The sequence below is a fragment of the Arvicanthis niloticus genome, chromosome 1 (genome assembly GCF_011762505.2).
Source record: "Arvicanthis niloticus isolate mArvNil1 chromosome 1, mArvNil1.pat.X, whole genome shotgun sequence".
NCBI lineage: Eukaryota > Metazoa > Chordata > Mammalia > Rodentia > Muridae > Arvicanthis > Arvicanthis niloticus.
Genome location: NC_047658.1, coordinates 40,646,393 through 40,666,899, shown reverse-complemented (window position 1 = coordinate 40,666,899; position 20,507 = coordinate 40,646,393). Strand labels below are relative to the sequence as shown.

The 20,507-nt window shown below is 45.4% G+C and overlaps 1 protein-coding gene and 1 long non-coding RNA gene across 2 annotated transcripts in view; one reads left to right on the top strand and one right to left on the bottom strand.

Annotated features, from left to right (window-relative positions):
• Positions 1 to 18,239, top strand: part of Pgpep1l (pyroglutamyl-peptidase I like) — a 31,119-nt gene extending 12,880 nt beyond the window's left edge. Inside the window, exons 3-5 of the mRNA XM_076935729.1 lie at positions 14,717 to 14,839; positions 16,234 to 16,460; positions 16,983 to 18,239. Coding sequence (XP_076791844.1) covers positions 14,717 to 14,839; positions 16,234 to 16,460; positions 16,983 to 17,181 — 549 coding nt within the window. The 3' untranslated portion in view covers positions 17,182 to 18,239. The remainder of the gene's footprint in view (positions 1 to 14,716; positions 14,840 to 16,233; positions 16,461 to 16,982) is intronic.
• LOC143442655 (uncharacterized) lies at positions 7,190 to 11,311 on the bottom strand. Its single transcript, XR_013110992.1, has 3 exons — positions 10,873 to 11,311; positions 9,525 to 9,684; positions 7,190 to 9,364 (listed from the first exon to the last, which is right to left on the bottom strand). It is a non-coding gene; the product is annotated as an uncharacterized LOC143442655 (long non-coding RNA).
• Positions 18,240 to 20,507: the final 2,268 nt, after the last annotated feature.

Genomic DNA, 20,507 nt, shown 5'->3' with positions numbered 1-20,507 from the left:
GAAAGTGATATTCAGATATACAACGTGTGGTGTTGAAATAGGTTTGGTCCCATAGACTCCTGCGTTTGAATGCTTGGCCCATAGGAAGTGGCACTGTTATGAGGTGTGGCCTTGTTGGATGTTTGACCTTGGTGGATGAAGTATAACACTATAGGGGTCAGGGCTTGAGGTTCTTATGCTTAAGCTACACCCAGTGTGGCCACAGTCTCCTTCTGTTACCTGTGGATCAAGATGTAGAGCTCTCAGCTCCTTCTCCACTACCATGTCTGTCTGGATGTTTTCATGCTTCCTGCCCTGACAATAATGGACTGAACCTTTGAACCTGTAAGCCAGCCCCCAATTAAATGTTTTTCTTTATAAAAGTTGCCTTGGTCATGGTGTCTTTCACGGAAATGGAAACCCTAACAAAGACACAATGGTTAAGAATTTTCCAGAGGGACTAGAGAGGTGGCTCAGTGGTTAAAAGCTCTGTCTGCTCTACCAGAGGTCCTGAGTTCAATTCCCAGCAACCACATGGTGGCTCACAACCATCTGCAATGGGATCTGATGCCCTCTTCTTGTGTGTCTGAAGGCACTATACTCACATACATAAAATAAATAAATCTTTTTTGTTTGTTTGTTTGTTTTTTTGTTTTTTGAGACAGGGTTTCTCTGTGTAGCCCTGGCTGTCCTGGAACTCACTCTGTAGACCAGGCTAGCCTCGAACTCAGAAATCTGCCTGCCTCTGCCTCCCAAGTGCTGGGATTAAAGGCGTGCGCCACCACCGCCTGGCTAAAAAAAATAAGTCTTAAAAAAAAAAAAAAAGAATAGTCCACAACTGATGAGATTAAAAACACAGAAAATCCACACCTAAACATAGTAGAGCTACAGACTGCAAAAGACTGAATAAGGCTTTAAAGTAGCCAGAGATAGAAGATGGTTCTCTTACAAAAATGGATACTCTAAGGCTAACTTTCTCAAAAATAGCAATACAAGCTCAAAAGCAGTACAGTAATAACCTACAGAATGCCATAATTATAACTGCTGAACAGAAATCATGTACCTAGGAGATCATTCCTGGAGAATAAGGGTGGGGCTGGAGAGATGGCTTAGTGGTTCTGAGCACGTACTGCTCTTCCTGAGGACCTGAGTCAACCCCCAGCACCCACATCAGTTGCCACTCTGACCTCTGTGAGAACGTGTATTCGTGTTCACATACCTCCCTACGCACATATACAAAATTAAAATAAACAAATAAATCTTTTTAAAAAAAAAAAACCAATAAAGCTGAAGTAAAGACATTTTCACAAAAATAAATGCCAGGCTTACTCGCAGAAGGGCAATACAAGGGGACTGTATAAAGAACACTTCTCAAAAGAGAAGAAAATTATCACAAAAATGGTGTCTTAGTCAAGGTTTTACTGCTGTGAAGAGACACCATGACCACAGAATTGGGGGTGGCTTATAGTTTCAGAGGTTTAGTCCATTATTGTCATGACAGGAAACATGGAGGTAGGCAGGCCGACATGGGGCTATAAGAGGAGCTGAGAGTTTTACATCTTGATCCACAGGCAGCAGGAGACTATACTGTGCATACCCTGAGCACAAGAGACCTCAAAGCCCACCCCCATAGTGACCCAATTTCTCCAACAAAGCCACACCTACTCCAACAAGGCCACACCTCTTAATACTGCTATTCCCTATGGGCCAAGCATTCAAACCCACGAGTCTATAGAGGCCATTCCTATTCAAACCACCACAGATGGTATAAAATTCACTGGGAAATACTGAGTCTGAAGGTAAAAATCTGTATCAGCACCAAGCAATGATGGCACACACTTTTAATCCCAGTACTCAGGATCTGGTGGATCTCTGAGTTAAAGGTCAGCCTTGTGTACAGAGTGAGTTCCAGATCAACCAAGGCTACATAGAAAAACCCTGTCTTGAAAATCAAAACAAACAAACAAATCAATCCATATCAGCATTGTTTGTAACATGTAATAGTAGTAGTTCATAATTCCAGGCTTAGCAAAAGGATGGAACTAAAATTCACTACAGTCAAAGGGTCATCTTCTCTCTCCAATGCTTCTCATCATGGGTGGCCTTCAAGCAGAAGTTCATCTCCACCATCTTTTCAGTGACAGATTCAGGAGCAGACTGTGCTCAATCTTCTTGCTTCTAATAGGACCAAAGGATGGTGACCAGAACAGGAACCTAGGTAACAGCCGACAACACACAGGCATTGGCATCTGGAAAGCGAGGTTTCCGAGGGTGGTTAGGCCATGCCCAGGCTCTTGGTACCCCAGTTTGCCTTCCTTTTTGGCCCCGGACTCAGGGTCTTGCTTCTATTCTCCCTTCCTTGTGTTCTTCCTTTGGACAGAGTTGGTTCCAAATTCTTTGCTGTCAATGTGCAGGGTTGTTTCATCCCCATGGGTCAACTTAGATTATCCTGTGTCCTCTCTAACATGTCAGTGAACTCTACTTTGGTTTAGCATCTTCCTATTTGGAGTTTGATAGTCACTGAAAGTGCTAGCAAACAGCCAACAGTGTCTGTAGTAAGAATGGCCACCTAAGGGACCATACTAGGTAAAGGGCTGAGCTATATCATATACATAACATATTCTAACTGTTGTAAAGATAGAGAAACAGGCCGAGAAGCCCTACACAATCTGAGTCTGTATAAGCTACACACTTTCTGTAATGATCAATATCAGTGTATCTTTATCCCATAGAGGGCCTGGCCTGGAGCATGTCTTCCAGAGGCTGAGTCACTTGGGGCAGGAATGAGTAGCTTTCTTTTCTCTTCTTTCTTTCTTTCTTTCTTTCTTTCTTTCTTTCTTTCTTTTTTTTTTTAAAAGATGTATTTATTTTATATGTGTGAATACACAAAAGAGGGCATCAAATCCCATTACAGATGGCTGTGAGACACCATGTGGTTGCTGAGAATTGAACTCAGGACCTCTGGAAGGACAGTCAGTGCTTTTAACCTCTGAGCCATCTCTCCAGCCCCAGTAGCTTTCTTTCTTTCCTCTTGCATTCTTCCAGTAAAATTAAAGCTTATCTCTATCACGTACATTCCCAAGCAATGTTTAATAATCTGTACAAAGCTTCGTGACAGAGAATGCATGGGTTACTGATGGGAAAGGGGGAAAATGTTTATTTCCATAGTATCTCACTTCCAAGAATGGGGTGAGCTATTAACAAACCATCACATGAATGCGGGGTTTTTTTGTTTGTTTGTTTTTTGGTCGGGGCCACTCATAAATTGGAGAAGAATGTTGAAAGTAAAAGAAAATGCAGAAAAATAACACGAAGTCTAAAAATTCATAGTGAAAGAGGCATTTTCTATGAAGTTCCCAAGAGAGTGACTCCATGCTGTTGATCAGCATTGTGAGCCCAGGTGTTTAACACTAAGCCACCTCATCTCCCCTCTACAAGCCTAAGGTTCCTGCAGTAACATATGCAGCAGCTGCATCGTCATTGCCCATGATCTAGGTTCTAGGCTCTAGGTGTGGTGGTTTGAATAAGAATGGCTCCCATAGACTCATATTTGGATCCTAAGGGAGTGGTGTTAGGCGGTACAGCCTTGTGGGAGAAAGTGTGTTACTGAGGGTGGGCTAATAATATAGAAGTTGGTACCAAAGACTGGGGATTTGCCATGATAGGCCTGACCAAGAAAATAGTTGAAACGTTTAAGTTGGGTATCACAGGCCATAGTAGTAGGAACATAGAAGATGGTGCTGAGGGTGATTTGAATTGTGGGGGACACGGGTTTTGTTGGACTCTAAGATCCAAAGCCAGTGAACGTGCTCCCCCAGAGACACTCACGGATGGGATTCGCTGCAATAACATGAGGCTTAATGATAATAATAATCCAGTGCACTGGGGTTCTCTCTCGCATGCAGGCAAAGAAGAACCCCGAGTTGAGGTTAAGAGCAGTTTTTATACAGTTTAAGGGGTGGACTAGAGAAATAGTGACTAAGCACAATATGATTGGCGGAACAGTGTGACTTTGAAACTGATTGGTCTTTGGGGAATGAGGTGGCAAGGACCTCCCTTGTCTGTAAGTAGCAAGGAATGGTTTGTCTGTGTCTACTGTGTTCTGGGCCTTTCTTGCCCCACAGGTGGGTTCCCTCCCCTGTGGTCTGAGGAATATTAATCGCTTTTCCTCTGAATGTTAATCCAGCAGGGTAATCCAGCAGGTGTCCTTGGGCTAAGGAATGTGCTCCTCCCAGGATGTGTCCTGGGGCAGTTAAAAATTAACTAAAAATTAAATTTAACCAAATTCCTACAGTTTTAGAGGAGAAGAATTATAGACCTAGATTTTTCAAAACCTACTTTTACTAAGGGTTCTTAGACGCTTTAACCTCTCTTCTAGCCCACCACTCACAAGAGGTAGTGGAAAGGAAAGGTTGATAGGGCAAAGGAGGATATGGACCTGTTTAGAAATAGTTCTTTGGAGCAAATTCAATCTGTGTGGCCAGGATATTGCCACTTGGAACAACAGTGGCAGCTCCATCCACTTGCAAACACCATTCATCATGAATCAGCAATGGCAGGTCAATCCAGAAGAAACCTCGAGGCCCACCAAATCCGAGGAAGCAGCAAGAAGCCGCCAGAACACCACCAGAAGTTCTTTTGTGGGGTTTCTATCTATGAAATCATGACAAACGATGACCAGCAAAGAATGGCAAGGCAAACCAATACCATACAGCTTTGTCAGCGGAGACCATTGTCAGCAAAGCCCAATGATGACCAGCAAAGAATGGTAAGGTATACCGATACCACACAGCATCATCCACTGTCTGTTGAGTCATATTTATATCCTTTCCTAACATCACATTCTTGTTCTCTCAAGTGTCAGCTTGAGCAAAACTTCACGTGCCCTTTTCCCAGGCTGCTTCTAGAAAAACCACCATGTGTCTGTTCTCAGCAAAACATCCTCCCACATGTCTGCTTCAGCAAAAACATCCTCTCATAAGACAGGTTTCAGAAAAAAAAAATCACATGACACAACTGAGTCTCCAAAGAAACCAGAAATGTCCAAATCACAGAATATTAGTGTACAACCTAGAGACCATTCTTGTAATATTTTGGCAAAGATTGTAGCTACATACTTTGCTCAGGCACAAAAAAAAAAATCTGCCTGAGTTTAAATTGAAGAGTTATAGATTAACATCTTTAGGAGATTTGTCTCTAGGAGATTTCAAAAAAGTTTAGTATTGACTTTGTTGCTTGGTTATTAGTGACTACACGTACACAGATCTATAATGAGTGAGAAGAACCAAGCTAAACAAGGAAAAACACAAAATGTACAGTTTGAGGAGAAAAGGAACAGAGAGGCAAGGGTAATAGGGTCAAGTCCAGTGCTTGAGGTGATAAACAGGTTAAAGAAAAGCCTAATGTTAAAAGGAAGGGAGAGTGGTGACCTCAGGGTCAGACTCCACCCAGCTAAGCTTCCAACTTCTGAAATTAAAGAAAAGTTTAGGGCTGGGTGTGGCTGCATTACCTTTAATGCTAGCAGCACTGGGGAGACAGAGGCAGCAGGCAGGTCACTGAGTTCAAGGCCAGCCTGGTCTATAGGACAGCCAAGCTTAGGCAGTGAAGAAAATCACTGAAAACAGAAAGCTGGTGAAGATATATTCAAATGAGGAGACATATTCCAGACCCAGCAAGCAGCAGAACTTGGCAACTTTGGCCATATGATTCTAGCTTTAGAGGCAAGGGTACAAAAACGGGTTATGAAATCTCCCTCTGTGACTAAGGAAAGCTGATGAGGCCAGGTGTGTGTCAGGGATATCCCTGCATGGAGGCCCAGAGAGACCTTTGCTTGAAGCTGTGAAGGTAAAGCCTGCATTGCTGTGCTAGTTTGGATAGATATGGCTGGCTCTCATACATCCATATGTTTGAAGGTGTGGCCATAGGGAGTGACATTATTAGGAGGTGTGGCCCTATTGGAGGAGGTATATATAGCCTTGCTACCATCCTTTCTGCCATGATGATAATAGACCGAACCTCTGAAACTGTAAGCCAGCCCCAATTGCATGTTATAAGAGTTGCCATGGTCATGATGTCTATTCACAGTGATGAAAAACCTAACTCAGACAATTGCCCTGGAGGCCCCCAAGATGTTGGATATGCCAGAGTCATGGGATTCATGAAGAGGGAAGCTGGTAACAGAGAGTGGAAGCAGCCCAAGAGAAATAACTGTGTTGCAGTCAACAAAGTTGAAAGGAGTTATAGATCTGAAGAGCGTTTGACATCAGGCTTGGAGATGTAGAGTTTGGAGTTTACACAGCTGTTTTTTAGTCTTGCTTTTGTATTTTTTGAGTATTTCCTCATTATATTCCCTTTTCTCCCTTTTGGAATGGTGATGTGTATCCTGTACCATTATATGTTGGAAGTACGTGATCTTTTGATTTTTTTAAATTTATTGCAGACCATAGTTAAGAGCTTGCCATAAGTCTTAGAACAGACTTTGGACTATTAAGCAGGGTTAAGACTGATTGACTATGGAGACTTTTGAGGTGGGATTGAATTTACCTCTGGATTATATGGCTACAAGCCTATGGGGACCAGGGAGTGTAATGCAGTGGCTTGAATAAGACTGGCCCCCGTTAGACTCATACTTGAATGCCTAAGGTGTCATTAGAAGGTGTGGCCTTGTTGGAGTAGGTGTGACTTTATTAGAGGAAGTTTATTATTGGGTTTTGGGGGATGAACTTTGGGTTTAAAATGCCCAGACCTGGCCCAGTGGCTCTCTGCTTTTCCATTGCCTCCCAGACTGGATGTAGAACTCTCAGCTTCTTCTCCATCAACGTGTCTGCCTGTGTGCTGCCATGCCTCCTGCCCTGATGATAATGAACTAAATTTCTAAATTTTTTTTTTAAGACAGGGTTTCTCTGTGTAGCCCTGGCTGTCCTGGAACTCACTCTGTAGACCAGGCTGGCCTCCAACTCAGAAATCCACCTGCCTCTGCCTCCCAAGTGCTGGGATTAAAGGCGTGCGCCACTACTGCCCGGCTAAATTTCTAAATTGTGAGCCACCCCCAATTAAATGGTTTTCTTTATGAGAGTTGCCAGGTGGTCATGATGTCTCATCACAGCAATAAAAACCCTAAAGGTGACACTAGGTATTCCAGTTTTAGAGACAAAAATGCCACAGATTCATTCCAAAAAAAAATTTTTTTAAAATTTTATTTTATGTTCATTGGTGTTTTGCCTTTATGTATGCCTATATGAGGATGTCAGATCCTTTGAGGCTGGAGTTACAAGCAATTATAAACTGCCATATGGGTGCTGGAAATTGAACCCAGGTGCCTTATGGACAATAATGCTTAGCATTAGGTCTCTGGGGTTGAGCTATGGAGAGCTATGTGTTCTTCCTGGGCCACACACTCTGCCAGCATGGGTAGTGTTCTGCTTGAGCTGTCTTAAATGCACATGAGAACAGAGGTAAGAGTGACCCCAGAAATAAACCCCCCAAAATGTCCTGTCTGAACTCAGATTACAAAGACAGTTCTAGAAGGCTACTCTCACCTCTACCCTCACATCCACTCTTAATACAAACGTGTCACAAATCACCCCATTGGGATTGTCATACCTGGGGCTCCAACATATGTAGGGACCCTCCCAGCCTGTGGTTGTCAGCCAGGTGGAGCTGCCATGAATCAGATACCCAGCATCTGTGCTGACATCTGCAGTCACGGCTGAACACTGTCCATAGCAGCCAAAACCATATAAGAACTGCCCCGTTCCGACGAAGAATTAAGATGCATTTGACTGTGACTGACAACCCACTATCAGGAGGCCAAAGCATTTCTTTAGCAGTTCATCAGAGAAATACTTTGTGTACTGAGGACAAGGGCAGTAGTCCCTTCACATCAGTGGTTTCAGTGGACAGAGGTCAACCATGATTCAAAAAGCAGTATGTGGAAACTCCCAGAAATAAGCAAGAAAGGAACTTGATGGTGAAGAGACTGGACACAGTGCCAGAGTCAGGTGACCAACGTCTGCATAAGTTCTCAGATAACTTCCACCGAAGCATATTTACGTCAACGTACAGAAGAAGGGCAGTTACTTTAAAAGCGCCCATCTTAAGCCTACCTTTTAGTACAGCTAATAAATCACAGATGCCTGCAGTACTCCCAGAACAGAGGGGCTTTAGTAGTCAGGCCCCACATAGGAGGCAAGTAGGAAAGCATGCAGGAATCAAACCATAGCCCAAAGTATAAGATGAATATCCAGGAACCTATACCACTCTAAAGAAAATTACATAGATTCTCTTTGTAAATGAGGGAGTGGGGGAGGGAGCTTTAAGTTGTTTCTGCAGGTGCATAAATGATGCAGATACTTCTGGCCCTGTGGATAACTTAATCCTCCTTGTCAGCATCTGACTGCACCCAGACCGACTTCCTGGCACAGGATCCAGGCTGTGAAGTGCAGGAAAGAGCATTTGAAGGTGAAGATGCCTGAGAGACTTCCCCACCAGGTGATCAAAGTCAGCATCTATAATGACAAGTCTTGTTGATAGTTTGTACCCTTGTAATAATCAGCACAAGAAGGGCGCTCTATGCCTCTAGAGTCTTCTTCCCCCAACCCTAGGGCCCAGTCTGATATGAAAGGAGCAGGAGACAGATTCCAGTTGAGACACAAGCTGTACAGTGTCTGGCCAGTGTTCCATAGAACTGTCAAAGTCATTAAAAACAAGAAAGTACTGTAAAAGATGTAACAATGTAACGAAGTGTTGTGATGCCCTGGATGGGCATCTTAAAGACCATAGCATGGGGCAGGGGAGGGGACTAAGGAACCTGGTAAATGGTGCAGTCCTTATCACTCTTCTGTCTACCAAAATGTTAATCTTGTCTCTGGGTGGTGGTGATGCTAGCCTTTAATCCCAGCACTCAAGAGGCAGAGGCAAGTGGATCTCTGAGTTCAAGGCCAGCCTGGTCTATGGAGGGAGTTCCAGGGCTACACAGAAAGACCCTGTCTGGAAATCAACCAACCAACCAATGAACCATCCACAATGCATAGATTTTTGTTTTGTGTGCTTTTGCTGGAAAGTCCCTCTCTTTTCTCACTTTTAAGACTTCAGAACTGAAGTGAGATCAGCTGGGCATGGTAATGCGCACTTGTCATCCCAGCAATGGGGGAGAGGAGACGGGACTTTATTGACTGAGCTCTGGGATAGTGAGAGACCCTATCTTAAAGAAAAAAAAAAAGTGGATGTTAGAAGACACCTGAGGTTGTCTCTGGCCACCACACTCATGTACAGACATGTACACAGATGTGTGTGCACACATGACTGTTTTCCTCTTGTTTATCCCTTGTCCCGATGACAGAGGTTTTCAGATACAGAAGTGGATCAGCTCAGTTCCACTACCGGCCTGTGTAAAAGACAAGGAATCTCTGCTGAGTTAAGTCGTGCTGTGAGTGTAGTCTCTCCAGACCAGACCTCTACTAATGAGGTAAAAAAACATCCCAACAACAACAACAGAACATTTTGTGGGAAGGCCATAGTTTAAAAATGGTGTTGAATATACATACCATGAAGTTCAGCGAGTCCATTCACATCATTATTTGACCTTCAGCGCTGCTCGTTTCTGGAACTTTTTCACAACACTCTTTGCCTCCTTCCCCAGGTCCTGGTGACTATTATTATTTTGTATTCATATTGTTGTGCGGCAAGTGTCTAGAACTTCTGAAGCTGCAGAACAGACACTCTGCTGATTTAACCATGGTCCCTACCTCCCCCTCCGCCTGGCGTCTGATGACTACCGTTTATTCTACTTCCTGTCTCTCTGACACTGACTGTTAGCTACTAAGTGGAAGTGGAACTATACCGAGTTTTGTGACTGGCTTACTTCGCTTAGTGTAATATTTTCAAGATTCATCCATGTCATTGAGTGTACTGATACATTCCTAAAACCCTGGCACTGAGGAGGCTGAGGCAGGGGAACCTAGACCAATGGTTTTCAGCCTTCCTTGTGTTGTGGTGACCTCCAACTATAAGATTGTTTCTGTTCTTACTTCATAGCTATAATTTTCCTAATGTTATGGATCATAATATAAATAGTTTTGGAGATAGAGATTTGTCAAAGGGGTCTCAACCCACAGATTAAGAACCACTGATATAGACCTTTAGTTCAGGCCAAATTATATAGTGAGAGCCTCTGTCTTTCATTTCCTAATTTGAAAGAAAGAGGAAAGAAAGAAAGAAAGAAAGAAAGAAAGAAAGAAAGAAAGAAAGAAAGAAAGAAAGAAAAGGCTAGGTGTGGTGCATCTCACTGCAGCTCATGGTGAGGTGGAGGCAGGAGGGGCAGTATTCATGGTCTTCCACTTCAGCTACATAGTGAATTTGAGGCCAGCCTGAGCTACATGAAACCCTGCTTTAAAAAAACAAAATAGAGGACCAGCTTAGTGGGTAAAAGTGTTTGTGACCAGAGCTGCCAACCTGTGTTGGATCCCCAGAACCCACATGCTGGAAAGAGAAAACCAGTTCCTGCAAGTTGCCCTGGGACCTGCACATTGGGAACCATGGCATGTAGGTATCCACATACATACAGACAAAATAAATAAGTACATTAAAAATTTTAAATTAAAAAATGGAGGGGGCAGAAAGCAGAAGGAAGGAGATGGGGTCTTTTCTCTCTCTCTCTCTCTCTCTCTCTCTCTCTCTCTCTCTCTCTCTCTGTGTGTGTGTGTGTGTGTGTGTGTGTGTGTGTGTGTGTGTGTGTGTGTGTGTGTATTCTCTGTGTAGCTCTGGCTGTCCTGAAACTTGCTCTGGGGCTGAAAGGCATGCACCACCATCACCACCACCACCACCACCACCACCCAGTTGAGACAGGATCTTCTTAAAGGCAGTCTAATTCTCTAGTGTGCCTGTGTTTCTTACCCGCTTATCTTCTGCCGGACACTTGGATGGAGTCTTCTGCTATGCCACTGTGGACAGAGCTGCAAGCTTTCAGTTTGGGGGTATATACTCAGAAGTGGGGGTACTGGGTCATATGGCCAGAGATTGTTGAGGAACTACCAAGTTGTCTACATCTTCAGAAATACTATTTCTATTTCTTCTTCTTCTTCTTCTTCTTCTTCTTCTTCTTCTTCTTCTTCTTCTTCTTCTTCTTCTTCTTCTTCTTCTTCAATATTTATGTAATATATATATTTATATATGTTATTTACATGTATATCTTGCACACCAGAAAAGGGCACTGGATTCCATGGGACCACAGCTGCAGACTTGTGAGGCATATGGGTGCTGGTCGTTGAACTCAGGTTCTCTGAAAGAACAGTCTGTGCTCTTAACCAGTGAGCCATCCCTCTGGCCCCAACATTTCATCATTTCATCTCTCTCTCTCTCTCTCTCTCTCTCTCTCTCTCTCTCTCTCTCTCCATCCCTCCCTCTCCCTTTTCTATTTTTTTCTACTTATCTTCAATAGCAGCCACCTCCATGGATACAAAGGTCTCTGGATAGGCCATACAAATATGAACTTAACCTTGAGCAATATGTGGTGAGCAGACAGAGCATGGCCTTCTGCTGTGCTTGGTGTCTACACAGGTCCTCACGCCCAGGATTCTAAAGATCCTTCGGGGGTGGGGGGTGGGGGGGAATACACAGTGGTGCTATAAAAGCTTGTCTTCCTCTTCTTCCTCTCAGTTCACTATAAAGCATTTCAACCTGTTAATGGGTTCCAGGGTCACACTGTTCCACCTTAATTAAACTAATCCTCACATTATGATCAAGAAATCTCATAAAAATGATCTGTAACAACATCACACATAGGGGATAAAATGAATGAATGTGAACCACATGGAAATGATGAATGACAATTTCCGTGACCCTCCCAGAGGCTCTTACCAGCCATAGAAACAAAGATGAGCTGACATGTTGGTCCAAACAAAGGAGAGAATTAGAAAAAAGCAGTTAAGGAAAGAAAGAGGGCCTTAAAGATTTATATCTGCCCAATAAAGCCCACTCCAGAGTAGGAGCCCTGAGTGAGTGTGTCATGTAGCCTAACCACAGAGCACCAGGGAAGAGATACTAAAGTGTGCAGTGTGCCCTGTGTCACCCTGACACCAGCTAATGGGGCAGACAGGCTGTGTCAAACGTTTTTATTAATGGGGCACATGATCAAAAATATTTGGAGACAGTGACTGGAGAGAGGGTCCCTGTCATTTCATCCTGGATCATCCAGGCAAGACTGACACATCAGTTTGGAAGAATCACAGAACAGATATCGGGAGAGGGATGGGGCAAACACCCTATATGGAGGACAGAACTCAACAACACTCAGGCATATGATGTACCGGTTTTCTGAGTTAACAGTCCAGCCGCCATCCAAGGCTGCCTTTAACTAGCACCTCAGGATTTCTCAAGACAGGAGTAAGGGCTGTGGACAGCCCCCAGGGTCCCTGAGCTCCCCCTGTATCTCTTTTGACGCTGCTCCCTGAAATGTCTTTTATTTAATTGTGTCCCTGTGGACTTTGGTTGTCCCCTGTGTAGGATGGGGCTGGTATCTACTGTTCTCGAGGCTGCGGGGAGGAGATGCTTAGCAGAGTGCCAAGGGTCCTCCAGGGGCAGCTGCGGATGATGACTGGACTATTCATTAGCTCAGAAACCTGGTACATTATACGCCTGGAAACATCTTACCAAGTATAGCGGTTCTGCGCTCAGGGCTGACCATGCTGGTATGCTTCCCTTCTCAGAGGAATTCGGTTTCAGTGGTCTTTGTAATGTCTATGTTACATTGTTTTAACGGATACATCACCCTCCACCGATGACGGCTAGCCTCTGTTCTGCCTCCTTCTTCTACCAGTCCTTTCCTTCCATTTCTTCAGTGCTCGGATGGAACCCAAGACTTTGCTCAGGCTTAGCGAGGTAAGCTGCTCCAGCACTCAGCCACAGCCTTGTTCTTGGCTCTGTAATGCTTCTTCTCCCAGGTCAGCTGACTTTCACTGCTCACTTTCACAAGCCTCCAGCCTGTAGGAACCCAGGCCATCTCTCTCTCTCTCTCTCTCTCTCTCTCTCTCTCTCTCTCTCTCTCTCTCTCCCTCTCTCTCTCTCTCTCTCTCTCCTGCTTGTGAGAAAATGATCACTAAACTATTTAGACTCATGAACAGTGAGCACATGATAAGTTGGGGACAGATGAGTAGATAGGAGGAAGAGGGGATGAGGGGAAGGGAAGGAGAGGCAGGGATTATACAAAGAAAGGAAGAAAAGCAGGAAGGGGGAGAGAAAGGGAGCAGAGAGGAGGATCTTTGTACACTTCCAAACTAACCCTCCAAGTGGCCCTCCAGCTGCACGGCCTTGCCTGACTCTCATGACAGCCCTAAGAGGGGCACCTGTGTTTTGCACAGGCAGGGAAGCTGAGGCTTGGGAGGTTCCAACCTTTGCCTAGAAGCACCTCATCCTACGAAAAGATCAGAACAGACAGAGGCCACCTACCTGCCTCTGAGGACCACCTCCCCAGAGCCCAGAGAAGGATCCTGCCTGGGATCTGTGGGCGGCCATCTTACCTAGAAGGCATATAGTTGGGTGCCCGGAAGTGCCAGGAAAGGAAGTCAGGAACAGCTTAGGCAGAAATGGAAGCAGCAGCTGGGCCTTACATTTCTGGCCGAACTGGAACCAAGAAAGAGCACACACTTCTAAGATCTCAGGCTCCTAGTTTTCTTTCTTCCAACTATGCTATTTCTACTCTGCCTGGAAGGAGGATGCTCACACCCTTCCCTATCTCATCTAGCCTTGGGTCACTTCCTGCCTTGCCCCTCCCCTCCTCTCCCCTCCCCTCCCCTGTCTTTTCCTCCCCTCCCCTATCCTCTCCTCCCCCTCCCTTCCTCCTGTTTTTCCCTTCCCCTCTTCTCCTCTTTCTTATTCCTTCCTTCTTTCCTTTTCCTCCACCCTCCCTCTCCTGTCCTCTCAGAATAAATAAATAAATAAATAAATAAATAAATAAATAAATAAAATTCACAGCTTTTGCTTCTAAGATCTTATCTGCACAATAACCTCTCTGCCAATTCCAGGCACACAGAGCCAAGACCAGATCTCTTTGGATACTTCAAATTGACCCCAAGATAGCCCTACCCCACTTGTATGTCACTCCATTTTCTTAAGCGGCTGCTCTAAGCTCTTTGTTTCCTGACTGCAATCCTCCCATGGCTTCCTATTGTCCCAGAGAAGTCCACACCTGACTAAGCATTCCACCCAGCATCTGCAGTCTTCTCAAATTTCAATCTCCATTCTTCCTGGGGTGGAGTGTCCCCGTTGTACCTTTGGTAGAGATGACTAGGGACTCATCAGATTACACTGGACAGTTGGTGTTTGGATTAGCAGCAGGGGTGCAAGGCTAGATGATTTATTTGCCTTGTGGCATGCAAGACACCTGTCAGCTGCTGAGAACGGCATGTCATACCAGTTTCCCAAAGGCCTCGGGCTCTTGTGCTTCCTTCTGCTACCCTGCTGCCGAGTGTGTTCCCAGCTTCTCGCTCTAGCCCATCTTCATCTATCCACAGACCTCAGGGCTGCAAACATAGCTTGTTCAGATGTGTCTCCCTAGGGTGCCCCCGTTTCAGGAAGTATAGCTGAGAGAGCTGGGGCTGTTTTTCTGGTTTCTGATCACTTTGAGTTCCTCCATACCAGGAGGGATGGGTTGGGCCTCAGAGAAGACCCTGGGCATACAGTCTGGGTGCTTTTGTGCTCAGGCAACTGAGGCACCCCCCCCCCCCCCCTTTGTGTTTTGTAGGAACTCTCCAAGCTGGGCTTAGGGGTGGATACTAACATAGAACTGCGAACTCTGCAGCTGCCTGTGGATTACAGGGAGGTAAAACAGAGGCTCACCACAATCTGGGAAGATTTTCAACCACAAGTAAGTGATAAGTGATACCTGGAGAGGCTGTGGATCTGCGAAAAACTGATGATGGACCCAGAGTCTAAGAACTTTCTGGATCTTGATCTAAATTTGAAGGCTAGAATGCACCTTTTCCCAGGGCCCCATCAAGAATGTGAATTACTGCGGGGGTGGGGGGGTGGGGGGTGGGGGCTTGGTGGTGGTGGTGGTGGTGGAATCCCAGCACTTGGGAGGCAGAGGCAGGCGGATTTCTGAGTTGGAGGCCAGCCTGGTCTACAGAGTGAGTTCCAGGACAGCCAGGACTACACAGAGAAACTCTGTCTTGAAAAAAACCAAAAAACCAAAAAACCAACAAAAAACAAACAAACAAAAGAATGTGAATTACAAGCTTCTGTCATAAGATTTTGGGTCTGTGTATAAGTTTATGCTGAAACATGAGGTAGATCTTAAAAGATGATGGGGGGTAAAATGGAAATCTTGTGTTCAAGTCAGCCTCTTAAGCCCTCTCAAGTTTATGGCTAATTCTAGCTGTTCTGAGGGACTTAGGGCAAAGAACTTTGGGCCTAGGAAGGTCTGATGGTGGTCCAACCAGTGTCAGTCCACCTTCAAAGCATCCTTCCAGGGCCCTGGTGTGGTGGTACACACCTTTCAGGAAACAGAAGCAAGCAGGTCTCTGTGAGTTTAAGGCCAGCCTGGTCTACGTTATGAGTTCAAAATCCCATTTCAAGCAAACAAAAGTCCTCTGCCTACATAGTAACTGAATATAAGCACTGTGTAAACAGGGACACAATGCAAAGTATGATGGCACATGCCTTTCTTCAATCCCAGCACTTGGGAGGCAGAGGCAGGGAAATCTCTATGAGTTTGAGGCTAGCCTGCTCTACAAAGAGAGTTCCAGGACAGCCAGGGCTGTTAGATAGAAAAACCCTGTCTCTAAAAATCAGACGCAGCACCCTGTGGTAAGACATTGACCAAACACTGCAGTAAAATCCTCTGCAGCAGTTTTCAAAGGAGGAAAAACTAAAGTCTAATAAGATTCGGTTAGACTGTTGCTAGCTTCCTTTATGGAAGTTTCATTAAAAAGATACATGATTCCACTAAAAGCCAGGGTCATCTTAGATACCTGCTTGCCCCCACCCACCTATGGCGAAATAGAGCACACGACCTCATAGGAACCATTTGAAATAGAAAAGCCCTTAAATGTAGATGTAGCATGCCTAAGTCAACCCAAAGATATGCTCCTTTTGTATCAGTACCATTAATTAGGGGCCTAGACAGGGATCCTGGGGTCTCCTGGAGGATTTGGAGCTTAATCTGTTTTGTATCTGGGAACAGGGCTCTGCCATCACTGAGCCTTTCTGCACATCTAGTGATCTGGTGTTTTGGGATTTTTTATATGTATGTTCATACAGCTTGCTGTGCATGTGGGCATGGACACTTCCTCCAAGGCCATCTTTCTGGAACAGTGTGGTAAAAACCGAGGCTATCGGGATTCAGATGTAAGAGGCTTTCAGCCAGAGGATGGTGTGTGCCTCCCAGGTGGTCCCGAAGTGATGCTGTCTGTTGTCAACATGAAGGAGGTCTGCCGGCGTGTTGCTATTGAGGATGTCGAGGTGGCCTTTTCTAGAGACTCGGGCAGGTACTTCAGGAGTCCTTGTGCCAAACAGGTGGAAGAGAGGGATTGTCCCTTGGAGTCCCTTCTCTTTCCTCAAAAGGCTATCCTATGCTGTCCATGTGGCTGCTTTGGTCACAGGCATCTCCAAAATTCCCCTTATTTGTCATAGGCACTATAGATTAATTTAAGCTCTTCTCCAAACACTGATGGCCCCTCCTCCCAAGCACCTTCTCTCTTCTAGGGATAAAGAAATACCTGAAGGAAGATGGCAATAAGGGAGTCACTGTGGTGAAGGTGTTTTACCACTAGTTGTTTGAAAGGCTGGCTCAATTCTGTCCTGACCACTTGCTGGTCAATAGACTATGAGCCCAAGAACCAGTATCTGTCTGGTGTGTTCTTAGGCCCGTGTCCTTTATCAGAAGAGCCGAACACAAGTGGTAGTGGGCATGTGGGCATGGGCACCCACAAACTCATGCTTTATGAAAAGTGTACTGTGTCTGGCAGTGACAAGATCTGGGAGTAATGGGGAGTTTCATGTGGTTGCAGGTACATCTGCGATTACACCTATTACCTGTCTCTGCACCTTGGGACCGGGCATGCAGCGCTCATCCATGTCCCTCCTTTGTCACACTGGCTCTCAGCCAGCCTTCTGGGCAAAGCCTTGCAAGTCATCATCCAAGAAATGCTGGAAGAAAGTGGGGAGGTCCAGACTCAAAGGGAAGCAGCAGGGAGATGCCCTCTTTAGATGAAATGTTTCAGGCTTGGGTGGAGAGGCTAACTGTGCTATGAGAGACCCTAAAACAGTGGCTTGTGAGACAGTTACAAGGCCAAGGGTGGTGGCACAGGGTAGACACACAGAATCACAGACTTACTTTAGTGTCTAAAGCAAGAAGAAAATCCCCAAAGGCGGATGCTTCACAAGGGATTAACTAGGGGAAGCTATGACCTTCGTGACAATCATATGCAAGGCAGTAGTTTCCCTTCCAAGGCTGTGTGGTCCTTCCTGGATTGGTAGGATGACAGAGCTGTTTCAGAAGGTCCAGAAATGCAGGTGTAGCCCTGGCTCTAGGGTCCCAAATTCTGATCTTCTGATCCCCAAGCGTCTTTAGTGTCCCTCCCTCCCTCCCCCGCCTCTTGTCATTTTAACAATTTTAAAGTAAGCAGTTCGGTGGTATTTATTACTCCATCTCTGCTAGGCAGTTATCCTCACAGTCCATCTTTAGCACTTCCTCTAAAACCATTTGTTGTGGCGACATGTGAAATGCTCCACGTCCCCCCACCTGTGTTTGAACCACTTGGTCTCTGGTTTGTTCCTGATTTGGAGGGCTGTGGAATCTTTAGATGGTGGACCCTTGCCTGAGAAAGTAAGTTACTGTCAGCTAGCTTCTGCTGTTGTAGCACTCCCCCACCTTTCAGCTCTCCATTCTTAATAGCAGATACCATATGAACAGCCAGCCTTCTGATGCTCCTCTGCCTTCCCTGCATGTGGTACGTCTTCTGCCACCTTGAACTGTACACCAGGACAAACCCTTCCCTCCTTAAGTTGATTTTGTCAGGGCACTCTGTCACAGCGCTAGGAATGAGTTGGGGGTGTAGTTCAATGGCAGTGTGTTGCATGAGTGTCCCAGGATAGCCAGGGAGAGGGAGAGATGGAGAGAGGAGCAGGAAGAGAGAATAAGAAAGATTAGAAGGGGGAGAGGAGAGGAGAGAAGGGAGAGAGACTATGAATGTACAAGCCCTGGGTTCAATAGCTAACACTACAAAGAGCCACCAAAACCCACTATTAAAACCAAATGAACTGAATGGCTCTCAACTATTCTTTGCTTTTCAGATTTATTATGTATATAGTGTTCTCCCTGAATGCATGCCTGCATACCAGGAGAGGGCACCAGACCCCACTGTAGATGTTTATGAGATACCATGTGGTAGCTGGGAATTGAACTCAGGACCTCTTAAGCTCTCAGCCACCTCTGCACCTCCCATTTGTTTTGTTTTGTTTTGTCTTGAGAAAATTTCTGTGTAGCCCTGGCTGTCCTGGAACTCACAGATATCTGCCAGCTTCTGCAAGAATATGACTTTACATGACTCCCTCTGCAAATAAACCAGGAACATTTTATATATGACAGAGTCAAGTCACACGAAGGCAGATCAAAGCCTAAGGTGGATTGGGATGGTACAGACCACCTGCACAGAACCTAGCTGCTTGGCTGGTCCCATGGAGACTCCTCTCTGTGAGCAAAGAGCTCTTGCCCGAAACCTTACGTTCTTTTGTCCCAGGAGTAGGCTGCAGTGATACTTCAGGTCACTTGGCACCTGGCCAGACACATTCAAAAAGTTTGTTTGAAAGCTACCTAGGTGGGAGGCCCAGAGCCTCCACTGATGAGCAGCGCTTCCATCCCCTTCTATCTCCCCCAAGTTTCTCAAGACCCTAGGCACCCATTTACACTGTGGTTTTTATAAATGGGCTGGCATCCCCTTAGATGCCACACTGCATCCTGTTCAGTTACGGCTGATAGTAGGTGGCGTTGTATGCTCGATAGCCATAGTATAAAACACTGGTTTACCTTGGTCATTTAATGGCTGGGAGGTTTAAGCATGACTGTGTGTTTATCTATAAACCAGACTAATAAAAACTCCTGCCTTTGTAGGTTGGTTTTGAATACCCTGAGAATGTGTTACCAATATACTAGAAGAAAGAAAAAAGTGTGGGCCCTCAGCTTATGGCTTGAATATGTTTTTCTGTTCGTTTTTTTTTTTTTGGGGGGGGGTAGAGCATATTATAAATCTAGCTAGTAAATGTTAAAAAAGAAAAAAAGAAATTATAGAACCCTCTTAGGAGGTGACTCAGCCAGGCAGTGGTGGCACATGTCTTTAATGATGACAAAGTTCACCAGGGAGGCAGGTAGATCTCTGAGTTCTAGGACAGCCTGGTCTACACAATGAGTTCCAGGACAGCCGAGGCTACACAGGAAAAAAAAAAAAAAAGGTGACCCCTCAGACTCCGAGGGGAGGAGAGACACTCTAACTTTTAAAGGTCTAGTACATTCATCCTTCGAAGCAGCTGCCTCCAGCCAGGCAGGTTTTTTTGTAAGGCATGTCATGGCAAGCTGGAGACATAGTACCAGTTCGGGCTGGCTCAGAAATGAGACCTTCAGAATTATTGAGTGAAGTTCCCTGCACACTTGGTGAGCAAAAACTCGGGACAGTAGCAGACTGGAAGGTGTGCTCTTTCAAAATGACCTTTTGGCTATAAATCCAAATACCCCTTGGGTTTGGTTACTCAGAGACTCACTGGGTCTTGAGTCGCCTCTGATTTGCTTCAGCCACTTACGACTTACTGTTCAGTCCATCACATGGTGTCCTGATTTTGTCAGACTTTCCCCATTGTCAGTGTTTCGTGAGAAGGCTGCACACTCTCCCAAAAGTCTAGAATGTATGGCTTGGTTCATTTTCCAATCCAAACCACCCACCAACTTCCCAGGATCAAGATGAAGAGGTAAACATTTCAGAGTACCTGAGGACAACCTAACTGCTCATCACCTTGCAGCCGGGCACAGCCTCTGATTTTCTTGGTTTTCTCCAGCACACCCTCTGAGGCGCCCCAACTGTGAAGCGTTACCAAGGACATGAAAATGCACAGACTTATGTTTTTGACAACCATGCTCTGCCCCCAGACTCTCACATATCAAACCCACCTTGGCCTTTTGTCAACTGAAAAGTCCAGGAGACAAGTCTGTAAAAGCAGCACTGAAACCGTGCTTCACGTGCACTCATTTGCCTCTAGCTGATTTAATGGGGAGACAGTCGCTTCTCCAAGCTCAACAGCAATCTGCATGTGGAGAAACTCAGCTTCAGGGATGTGGAGATGCTTTTCTGTGCTGAGCATTTCCGAGTGACACACGTAACACACACACACACACACACACACACACACACACACACACACACACACAGAGAGAGAGAGAGAGAGAGAGAGAGAGAGAGAGAGAGAGAGAGAGAGAGGCTCAGCTCTCTGAGAAAGTGAGGGATGGTTCCAGAACAGAGAGGAAACCAACAAAGAGGAGACAAAGG